This window comes from Arachis stenosperma, chromosome 2 (assembly GCF_014773155.1).
Source record: "Arachis stenosperma cultivar V10309 chromosome 2, arast.V10309.gnm1.PFL2, whole genome shotgun sequence".
Taxonomy (NCBI): Eukaryota; Viridiplantae; Streptophyta; class Magnoliopsida; order Fabales; family Fabaceae; genus Arachis; species Arachis stenosperma.
This window is the reverse complement of record NC_080378.1, coordinates 68,741,397-68,753,691: the sequence shown is the minus strand read 5'-3', so window position 1 is coordinate 68,753,691 and position 12,295 is coordinate 68,741,397. Positions and strand designations below refer to the sequence as shown.

Below are 12,295 nucleotides of genomic sequence, written 5' to 3'. Positions count from 1 at the left end.
TCCTTATTTATTGATTTTAATATAATAAGTTAATAGTCACTTTTAAAAATTTATTTCTTAATTTTTGTTTATATTTTATTTTCTATTTTTTATGTTCTAATAGTTTTATGTAAAATATAAGTTGTATAGTAGAAGTTGTTAAAATTGTTTAATTTAGCATATATAATTTTATATATATAACATTTATAATTTTAAACATATAATATCTATAATTACTGAATTAGTGTTAATTTATTATTTATTATTTTATTTTGCAGATTAAAAACTTATAATATTAGATGTTTTTAATAAATAGAGACTTGTACTATACCCCTGTGATCTCGGACAAAATTGAGTTATACCTCGGCACGACTTATCATAAAAACGGCTCCATCATAACAGACTACAATCTCGCCACAAGATCGATCACGAAGATCTCGAATGAAACCAATGACTAATTTCACATTAACTAGGCTATAAATCGGGCATGGTACCGACGATAGAGGGGAGAGCAAATTCATTCCAACAAGTAACATACTATCAAACAACATCCTGATTATACGCACGCTTTTATTTAAGTGATTCCTTTACTGACTTGGACGTCGGAGTCCTTTTTGCAGGTACCACACTCGGGTCCGAGTTCACGAGGATATTCCCGGTTCGGTTCAAGCTATCAGGCATACTGGGATTGACGTGAGGCCGACACATAACTCGGGAGGAGTATCTTTGCTAGAACAAGACTAATCAAATATAAGATGTTTTTATTTTTATAAAATATATTGAGATAATTTAAAATATTTTAGATTTATAATATCAAATTTTAAAATTTTTATTTAGAAAAAAATTTATAAAATTATGAATGTAATAATAATAAAAAAGCATTTTTAAAATTTAATTCACATTAAATTTAAAATTAATTTTTAGTGTAATTAAATAAAAAAATAATTATAAAAAATTAATTATATTAATTAAATTTAAAAATAATTCACATTCTCTTTTAAATATAAATATTATTAATTATATTTTTTATTTACTATGTATAATATTTTAGCTACCTGTTAGATAGTTTAATCATTTCTAAATCAAATCAGTTATTCAAAACGTACTAGGAAGCGGTTAACTTTGTGTTTGGAATTTGGATGAGGATGATGATGTAATCCGCACACAGACTCCAACCGAGAGAAAAGCAAAACCAGCAAATCTCTGCTGTCTTATCTCCAATATAAATTGGAACGGAATGGACACTCAGGTCAAACACTGAACACTCTAAACTTATAATAAAAAGTAAAAAAGAAAAGGGGAGAAATTTCCCATGGCAGAAAGAGTAGAGGGATTCAACTTCGAGCAAAGGCATGGGAAACAGAGGGTAAGGGTGGCTCGCGTGTGGAAGACGAAGGAAGGAAAACACTACGTTGTGGAGTGGCGAGTCAGCATCAGCCTCCTCTCTGATTGTGTCAACTCTTATCTCCGTGATGATAACTCCGATATCGTTGCCACTGACACCATGAAGAACACTGTAACCTTCTTCTTCCTCTCTTCTGTGTTAGTAATTTTCTGCGTGATTTGTACCACTATCCAAAGTTAACATTTTAAGCTCTGATATCTATCTGTTTGTATGTTGATATTTGGAGTGCAATATGTTTGCTTTCTGATGGGATTTAAAATCAATTATTTGATTTTCTGAACTTTACTAGTTCAACATTTTAGTCTATTAAAAGATCTATTGTAAATGTTATAAACTGTTGTCGTCTGATCTACTCATTTTAACAAAACAATTATGTCTGAATCTCATATGCTGCTTTGTACCTTCTGTTGGTTTCAATTGTATTTTTTCAAGGAGTGGCTAAATAGATATGATGTTAGGTTTGTTTTGATTTGATCCTGTCTCTAGAAAGAAATAGACAGAAATACAAAGAGATATTGATTAGAGACCGATATTTTCTGCTTACACTTCTAGGAAATACAAGAACTGCAAGTATTTCTGTCTTAGATGCTTATAATATAATACCAGTATTTAAACTCAGATCACATAAAATGTTTACAACCCTGATTTCATGCTATAGGTTGGGTATATATTACTGTCTACAAACTTAAAGAACAAGGAATTTGCTTGTATATGCTATTTGTCTTTCATCCTCCATCATCACATCTGTTCAATTTTGATTTTTTTTTATGAAAATATTGCTAGGTATATGCAAAAGCCAAGGAGTGCTCTGAAATACTTTCTGTTGAGAACTTTGCTATTGAGCTTGCCAAGCACTTTATATCATTCTATAGGCAGGTTGGTGAATGGTAAAATACAGTATAATATTATTATTCAAATAAATCTACATTTGTTTTCTTTTATCCTTTATAATCCTCTTGCACTATGCTGTTTCTTTTAAAATTTTCTTGCTAACAATTTTTCTTTGACCAAATTATTTATATCACATTATGGTTTTTCAATTGAAGTTTGGAAAGGTTTATAAGAGGAAAGCCATTGGTTGGTTAACCTAATTTTTCAATGAGGATAAGTTTAGTGTGGTAGAGATGAGGATGCTTAGATGAATGATTGACCAAACACTCATAGACAATGCAAGGAATGGGGATATAAGAGAGAAAGTTGGAGTAGTGCCTATTGTTGAAAAGATGGTAGAATCTCATGTTATTGAACATGTGAGGAGAAGATCGACGGAATATCCAATTAAGAGGGTGGATCAAGAAGATAGATACGAGGAAGATCTAAAAAGACCTTTTACTAGGTTTAGTCAAAGGAGATCTACGTATAAATGGTTTCATTGTGAATATGATATATGATAGGGTACAATGGTGTTGTTTAATCTATGTAGTCTATCCATCTAGTGGGATAAGGCTTTATTATTATTGTTTTTGTTATATTGTCTTCCTCCCCATAGTTTTTTGTTGCTTTATGGCTTTTCACAGGTTACTGCAGCTATTGTGAACATTGTGGAAAAGCCATGGGAACGCATCATCATGGATGGTCAACCTCATATGCATGGTTTGTTAGACTATGTTACATTCTACAATATTATTTGTTTCAATATGGTATAGTTCATAGATTGTACCCTTTTCTAATTGCTTTTGGTTATACAATTTGTAATATTTGTTAAAAAATTTTGGTTGCCTAACATATTTCAAATTTGCATTTCACTTCTTGCTTTATGGCACTTTTAGTGGAACTAGCAATTTGAGTGAACATTTCATTAGATTGTCCAAATGGAAAAATCCCACTTTCATCATATTGTGTTGAATACTGGTCTAGCTAATTTTAGATTCCGTGATACAGTAATAAACTCCAATTTGTTTCTTTTCAGCCCTCAAGTCCTTTGATTTTATTTTTATAAGGTTTCAAACTTGGATCTGAGAGGCATACAGTTGAGGCAATAGTAAAAAAGTCTGGTGCTCTACAGTTGACTTCTGGTGTTGAAGGATTATCAGTGCTGAAAACTACTAAGGTAAGTATGCTATATAGAAACCTGTAGTTTGATTTTGATATAATATTTCCTGTGTATGTAATACATAATTTCGTAAACAGTATTTTGTTTTGGGTCCAAATTCTTAATATTATAGTTGGCGAATCACTTTGATATTATGGTTTCACAATTATAGGAGAAGCATGACATGATATGGTTGTGAGTTGAAAGGAAATTCCTTTGCCTGCTCGTGATCCCCTTCTTCTATCCCTCTAATGCTGGAAAGAATATCAATGTATAAAGTAGGTATTGATAAAAGAAACACAAAAAAGTATATTTGCAGTTATATATAATAGATCTATATCTATAAAAAGGATCATCCTTCAACGAAGATTTTTTCTAAATTTTTTTTTTTAAAGAACCTGAAGAATTTTTATTTATAAAAATGTTCTAGAGTTTATTAAATGCCCAATAATGTTTAGAGGAAAGGGGCAGCCCAGTATCCAAGCATCCTGTGTTAACGCAGGGTCCTAGGAAGGGCCGCATCTAAAGGATGTAATCTAAGCAGCCTAACCTGATAATGTTACCAGTGTCTGTTTCCACGGTTTGAACCTGTAACCTTGAGGTACAGAGACAACTCATTTATTGCTCTAAGGCTCCCCTTCAATGAGATTTAGAGGAAGAGAAAGAAAACCTCTTTTGAACTATTAAAAAGGATTAAGTTCTAAATTTGACTACTAAAATTTTGAAAAGTTGGGAAAGTTTTTTTTTTTTTTTTTTATGTAACATACTCAAACTGCTTTTAGTACTATAATACTCAAACCTTTCAAAATTTGTATGAGCATATGGATAACTACCTAGCATTTCTTGGAGATCTGGTTTCTGGCATCCATACTATGATGCTGAGTTTTTGTGACAAATATTCTGTCAATTTTCTTTTACTCTCCACTGATCCCTCTTTTACGAAATAGTAGCTGCTATTGGTCTCCCTTTGATTTACAGAGTTAAAAGCATGATTGTGATATACAATCCCTTATTTTTGTTCTAAGTTTAGTTTGGATCTGTTGTGAGCAGTCTGGTTTTGAAGGGTTTATACGAGACAAGTACACAGCTCTTCCTGAAACACGTGAAAGGATGCTGGCAACAGAAGTAACTGGTCTGTGGAGGTAAGACTTCATTGTTTCCTTAGACATTGACATTTTTTTCCCTATTAGTAAATCTTAATGAAGAGGTAAAAACAGAAAAAGTTTCTTTTGTCGGAAAGAGTTATACGATTTAAATCAATCTCCAAAATCACATAGATATCTTGCAGGCTTAATTCTGACTTTTAAGCAACTTTATTACACTTCAGTTATCGTTTATTAATTAAAAGATTTTTATTGAGCATCATTAGGATTATTTAGCACCATCATGGAGAGAAGTTATAATATCGCAATAACTATTGCCACCAATAGTTAAATGTGGAAATAGAGTCATGCTTCTAATGTAAATTGTAGGTACTCTTATGAATCACTAAGCAGCATCCCACAGAAGCCGCTTTACTTTATGGAGAGGTACAACGATGTTAAAAGAGTTCTGCTTGAAACCTTTTTCGGTCCACCGAATGAGGGGGTGTACAGCCCATCTGTTCAAAACACTCTCTATCAAATGGCAAGGGCCACATTGAACAGGTATATATCTCTTCAATACTCTCCCTGTTTAGGGAGGCAATCCATGCTTCTTTATCCACTCTGCACCTCACACTCTAGAACCCGCTTGAAATTTATTCTTTAGTTCAATCAAGTAGGGTTTGACAATTAACTTTATGCTTCAGATTTCCTGACATAGATTCTGTTCAACTAAAGATGCCAAATATTCATTTCCTACCAGTCAATATCTCAAATACAGGTGGTCAAATTGTAAAGGTATTCCCTCTTTTCCCTAACAGTTCACTGCATTAATAGAACCAATGAATATAATGAAATGGATTAATATAGACTGAAATGGAATAATTGTACATTTTCCCATTTTTAAGATATCAAAGCATGAAATGGAAGAAATTTCATCTCTGTTTTCTGTAAATAGAATAATAGAAGATGAAGAATAAGAATTTTAGTAACTTGCACTTTCATCTCCTTTTGCCCAAATTTGGAGAGACCGGAAAATAAGAATATTCAATAGATTAGAATGGATTCAATCCAATGCCATTTTGTTCTATTCTATTCTATTATTAAGTATCCAACAGTGAAACTGAATACTCTTTCATGAAGTCATGCAAGTCCTCAGACCATAAAGGTCCACCATGTGCCACATAAGTTGAAGCCTTCATTTCATTCCCCACCATTCCATCACGTTGGATCATTCCAATCATAAATAGCAAAGAATGGTAAAGAACCACAGTTGTGAATTGACTGGGGTAGTATGAATGTTCAGTGAATGGTAAAGAACCACGGTTGTGAATTGACAAGTTCAGTTTTACACTCGTGGTTTTACAGTCTTACAAGCTTACCATCCAAAAACAAGTTAACTTGCATAAACTTTGAAAAAACTGATATACTCTTGATCCTATTAGCAATCTTATGTGTTTATATTTCGATTGGTTTTGTCCTCAAATGTACAAGTTCGGTTATTGATGTTGGTTACTTAAGTATCTGGTTATGTCATGCAATATTTATTCAATTATTAAGCTAATTTCATATAAATACTATTAAATCGTCAAGCAACAAAAGTAATATTTGCATTGATTAAAATATACTATAATAATAAGTCCAATATCGAATTATTTTTACAATGTTGCCTTTCACTTTTCGAGTTTATGGTCCAAGTTTATTAAAACCACATTAGCTTGCCTCAACTCTCCTCATTAGCTTGAATTATATTGTTGTTGTTTAGGCACTCTTGATTTATAGTTTTTAATAATTGTGCGTTTAAGCAAAGTGACAGATAAAAAGATACAGAAGATTAGTGTGTAATCCCCCGTTTTTTATGAAAACTTTTGATATGCTGAATAACATAAATAAAATTTTGAATGCAATGTATTGGAATTTGCTTCCAATGCATAGGTAGTTTAAACCCTAATTTAATATCTTAAAGCTGTTAAATGATGGTGTTTGTGCAGTTTAACGATGATGTATACTTACCCACGGATGAGCCACATGGGTCGATTCAAGCTACACTGAGCCGCTTTTGGTCAAAGATGTAGGAACTGCTGAAACACCACAGATCATCCTTTCTGATCAAAATAACAAGTTATATATAAATAATGTTGGTTATGCTTTTCCAGCTGTTTCTTTACATGCCCTTTCTTCAGAATAAAATGTATAGGCAGGAACTGCTTGGGTTGTTCTATGAGCATGTCAAATCTGATTGATATGGCTAGTTTGAAAATCTGAACTTAAAGAGAAATTCCGGATATCATTATTGGAAAATATGGATTAATGTTAATTAGTAATGGCTGATATTATTATCCTCTACAAAATGGAAAAGTAACCCTGGTCAGACATTCGTGCATGTATATACCAAGTTTTTGTCAGGTTCTTTTGGGATTCCCCAATATTGTCTTGTGCCGAAAGTTTTTGAAACATTTGCAAGTTCGTTCCAAAGGGGGCAAGATATCAAAAGTCACGTTTGACACTTTAAATGAGTGAATCACTTTGCCACTCATGCAAATCATATATGCTAATCACCGAGTTGGATTTTGTCACCATGGTTCTGGATCCATCGTCGCTGAATTTCACATTAATGCAACTATTTTTTCTAGCTTGCAGAAGGTTGACCATTGGCAAATGGGAGTCTAATCCAGGTTGAGAACTCTTAGGTGTTCTTAGTTGAGAGAAGCAAAGTAGTAGGAGAAGTAACAATTATAACGAGTTCATAATAACAAGCGAGAGTGAACAAGCATCTAAAGAACACAATTAATTCCATGAAGCTTGGATTCACATGAGAGCAAAATCATTAGAAAGCTTATTGTCTCTAGTATATTCTTACCCTAATTAATTATGGATTTTGGAAGTTTGTTGCCTAAGACTTCTTAAGTGCACAAAACTATTAGGAAACTTGATGTTTCTACTTTCTAGTATATCCCTGTCTAAAATCAACTCTGTTAGAGGTTTCTAAGGAGTTATATTCATATTTCAATAAACTAATAGGAAGTTGATCTCTGAGATAGGGAAGTTTTAGTTTTGCCCTGTATTTTGAGCTAGGTTGCCCATAAAATATAGGAACTGATTCAGTTAGAAGGTTTGTTTCCTTAAGATCATTTTTGGATAGAGTTTGTAATTTCAATGTCGTTTGCCTACGTTACAATGTAGAGCATTTTAGCTTATGATCTCCAGTAGAGTAAATCTAGAGTGTTTGGGACTTAATGAATCTACGAAAGGAGGTTTGACACGATTGATAATCATAATTTTATTATGACATGATTAGTGTAATTAATTATGAAATTATTGATATATGTTTGGTTTATAAAGATTGGTATTGTTCTTGTGTGATCAAACTCTTTGGGGCATAATTCGTCCAACTGAAGTTGAGCTCGTTCTTCCTTCGGGTAATGAAATATACTCTAGACCAGCAAAAATAGAGTGTGGATACCTGCAAAGAGAATATTCTATATTTGGCTCTAAGAAATTATTTAAGCTCTTGAAAAGGGGTGAAATTTAATTAAGCTTGAGTCTAGTTTGGGTAGTTAATGGTAACCTAGGGTTTGATTTGGTTGAGGATCTTGAACTATTTGAAGATTCGTGCTGAGTGTGGTTGGACTCAATGAAGGTATAGTTATGATAAATGATTTGAGAATCGTGATTGAAGGACATGGGAGCTTTATTCCCGTTCCTATGATTATGATTATGATATGGATGGTAAATTCCAGGACAAGAGAGCTCTGCTTTTGTTCTTGAAGGGTCAGACCTTGGTTGCTATGCACCAACCTGAATTTTTGAGATGGCGTCCTCGTGACGAAATTCGGATAAGAGTCTTAAATTGCATTGCATTAGCATATGATTGCTAGTTATGGATGTGTTTGCTTAAGTGTGCAAATGAATCTAGAAATCTTGATCCGTGATTGCTACTTACTTTGGGGTTTCAAAATGGGAGAGTGCACAGAGATTCAATTAAGTTGATGGGAACTCTAGGTAAACTCAACCTGTTAGGGCTAGGATTTAATCAAATATGAGCCCTACTTTGGCCGAGTTGCACTGATTTGGTCCCTAACTTTTTAATTGTTACAATTTGGCCTTCTAAATTAAAAAAGTGCTTTAATGTAGTCTCTCGTGTATTTTTCGTCACAGAAGTTTAATACCGTTAGTGATGTAGCTCAAACCTTGATACGCTGGACATATTAACACGATGTCGTGCGCGTTTTGGTGCTAAAAGAGTACTAAATGATGTCGTTTGAGGATTTAAACAATACTAAAAGAGAGAGGTGTATCGTTTTAGTATTGTTCAACCCCTCAAATAAAGTCGTTTAGTGCCTTTTTTAGCGCCAAAACGCGTACGACGTCGTTTTAATATGTCCAACGTGACAAGACTTGAGCCACGTTGAGCTTTGGTGACAGTAGATATATAAGGGACTATATTGATGCACTTTTTAAAATTTAGACGACCAAAGTATAGCAATTAAACACTTAGGGACCAAATCAATACAACTCGCTAATGTCAGGGACTAGCTCACTCGTCCGCTTAAACAAGTGTTGGGGGTTCGAATCCTGCTTTGTGCATGCAGCAACCCATTGGCCAGCGGCAGTCCTTCAAATGGAGCTCAGATCCGCGACGGATTAGTCCTTGACCTGTCGGGTTGGAAGATACTGTGGGAAACTAAAAAAAAAAACTTAAGGACCAAATTAATGCAACCCGCCAATCTCAAGAACTAAAGTGGGCTTAACTCGTGAAATTGAGCAAAAAACTTTACGACTTGGTAAGTGATAAGTAGGACATTCGATAATGAACTTAATTAAAAAACCTTTTTTTTTTGTCATACAAACACACTCACACACCCATTCGCACACACTAACCTAGCTACCACTGCTAGAATTCGAACTTGTGTGGCTTTAGTTTGAGACAAATACTTTTGCCACTACATCACATACCTCAGCCACAACTTAATTAAAACACCTAAACGCGCCCTTTTGCATTCATCCTTTTCCCCTTGCTAAAACTGTCTCGCCACAACTTGTTTTCTACCTATTTTCCTACTTCCAAACTTTTATAGATGGAAATGGTGGTTGCGTTCGCTTACTTTCGAATGGGCGTGACAAACATCTAGACTTTAGCAGTGGCAAGTCCAAATGTAGTAGTATCATCTGTGATGTGTAACACCTAACTATCAAAGTGTCACGCTTCCGGCTGCGTCACTCTGATAACTCAAGTATTACGATGACTCTTCTAATATTTAATACTAAAATATGAGCTTATTTAAAACTTAAAACCGCATAACCTTTCCTAAACACTTTTTCGTTGAAAACATAAACATACATGTACATACAAACAGATATAATACCATAAGATATATTTATATACATAATACTAGCTTACAAATATACATATCACAACTTCCTATCCCTCTTACAAACTTAATAAAGATAAAGGCGAGGAAAAATAATAGCTAAGATAATACAACAAGATAACGAATAAACAGAAAAAGGAATGTAACTCTTCTGAAGTTTTGTCGTCCATATCCTGAAAAGGAATAACCTGTAGGGAAGTGAGAACCTTGTCCTCGCTTGTTCTCACTATAGGATTACAGAAATTGCTATAACAAGATACGTAAAATAAAAACTATTCTTAGAGTACAGTGATCATTGCTCGTCTTATGAGTCTTTCCAAAAACCTTGGGTACACATTCGAAATCCAGAAAAATTCTTTTTTGAAGACTTGGTAAATTTCTCAAATGATTTAAAACAAAACCTTTTTACTTTCTTGTAAAATCTGGAAGGTTTTTCCTAGACAGTAGGGGTGTGCATGGCCCGGTCCGGTCCGAAGACCCGGCCCGGTCCCGAACAATTTAGGGACTAATTTGGTGTAATTTCACCGGGTCTAGGACCGGGTAAGGGTCTTAAAAATAGACCCGGTCATTATTTCGGGTCAGGTCTGGGTCATGGCTCGGGTCACCCGAAATCGGCCCGGTGGCCCGGTCATCATACACAATTAATATTTTGAGTTATTAGTGATGGATGATGGCTATTCTTATGTGGAATTTAAGTATTGTAAACCTTAATATTTTGTGTTATTAGTTATTATAAGACTATAAGTTAATATTTTATGTTTAAAATGCATAAGATTTTAGACTAATTAATGCATAATATTGTGTTATTTGTATTGATTTAAATATTTGGTATTATTAGACAATATTAGTATTGATTATGGTTATGCTTTAATTTTAGAGAAGAGTTGGTTCTTGTTATATTTTTCTAAGTGAATTTTACGATGTCAAATAATGGTTGGAGTCTTGGAAATTTGGATATTTTCACATGCTAGCTTATAAGAAGGTATCAAGGTAATGTAATGTTAACGGCCTGGTTTTCACCCGGTATAATCGTGGCCCAAAAGTGTATAGGTTTTATCGGGTCTAGGATCGGGTTCGGGTCTAATAAATAGGCGCGGTATATATTTCGGGCCGGGTCTGGGTCACATCAAACCCGATTTCACCCGGCCCATGCACACCCCTACTAGACAGTATGAATGACCAACATGTCTCAAACATAGGTTCCACTAAGTCTATGTTGTAAGAGTTTGATTTTTCATACTTTTCTAGACCACAACCATGAAAGCAGTTACCTACGCGGTATAAATGACCATCCCGTTCCAAACATAGGTTCATTAAGTCTATGCTGAACCGGTCAGATACTTTATACAAAACTAGAACTCAATATACCAATCACGGCCTCAAGCCCATCTAATCCAACACGGCCCCCGGCCCAAACAACTCAATCATCAATCAATTCATCACAAACCAACCAATCAAACACAATCACGGATAATTTAGTTCACACAATCAATAGCAATTACAGCAAATATAGTAGTTAGCAATTAACATAAGTATTCACATAGGCAAACCAATTACAATATGCACATCCAAACAATTTTACATAAATGCAAATGATGAATGTCTGCCCTACTGACTGTGATATCACATTGTCGGTTCAATTGCCAACCCGACACATCTCCATGGAGACATTGCCCTTTGGAATCATGGTGTGGGAACCTCCGAGATATAGTGCTCGGATCACTATCCAGGATTTTGCGCCTGTACGCTCTGATGATCCAAAGGGATGCGAGTGGGATCTATTGCCACGGACCTCACATCTAAGCGCAAGTGGGACGAACCACCGCCCTTACGCCGCCGCCGCTACCTCGACAGGCGGGATCCAACCTCGGCCCCTACCGGGCGCATAGCGTTTCACAATCTCAATATAAAACAGTAGTTCAATGCTTTTTCAGAAGAATATTTTCAACCCATCAATCAGGCTCAATATCTTACTTCAAAATTATTCTTAGCCCATTTACTTTTAAATAACAACGTATTCAATTCACATCTTGCCAAGAATCACTTTTTAAAATGGAGCCACTTTCCACATCTTTCCAAAACTTCCAAACAATCTTAAAACCATGCCAAATTCAAAATCTCTTTTGAAAGACCCAAAATCATTCATTTCTAAATTAGGATTTGGTCATAAATTCTTCAGCAGAGCCTCAAGACTTCAGGGAAGAATAACCTAACTCATTTCCTTAAATTCATTGAAAACCTTTGAAACCTTAATTTCTTGATTTAAAATGAAAAATAATAGGATTTGAACCAAAATCAAGTCATGTATCTAAATAGTCCGAACCAATTTCAAAACCAACTTACTTAAACCAGAACCAAGTCATTTAAACCGAAAACCAATTTCAGTTTCATTCTTAAATCTGTTTCCAAAAGCTCAAGAATTGTA

At 34.3% G+C, this 12,295-nt stretch overlaps 1 protein-coding gene across 1 annotated transcript; it reads left to right on the top strand.

The window, feature by feature from the left end:
• The first annotated feature begins 1,104 nt into the window (after positions 1-1,104).
• Positions 1,105-6,916, top strand: LOC130961095 (uricase-2 isozyme 2-like). The gene is made up of 8 exons (XM_057886774.1): positions 1,105-1,495; positions 2,168-2,260; positions 2,902-2,977; positions 3,325-3,434; positions 4,467-4,558; positions 4,889-5,062; positions 5,206-5,296; positions 6,490-6,916. The coding sequence occupies exons 1-8, from the start codon at positions 1,292-1,294 to the stop codon at positions 6,571-6,573; spliced, it is 924 nt and encodes a 307-aa protein (XP_057742757.1). The 5' UTR covers positions 1,105-1,291; the 3' UTR covers positions 6,574-6,916.
• The last annotated feature ends 5,379 nt before the right edge of the window (positions 6,917-12,295 follow it).

Bases quoted from the DNA above. Each gene is read 5' to 3' on its own strand.
- LOC130961095 (XM_057886774.1), top strand. From the start codon at position 1,292: ATGGCAGAAAGAGTAGAGGGATTCAACTTCGAGCAAAGGCATGGGAAA. The intron at 1,496-2,167 runs GTAACCTTCTTC...AAATATTGCTAG, and splicing joins CTGACACCATGAAGAACACT to GTATATGCAAAAGCCAAGGA. The intron at 2,261-2,901 runs GTTGGTGAATGG...GGCTTTTCACAG, and splicing joins TTATATCATTCTATAGGCAG to GTTACTGCAGCTATTGTGAA.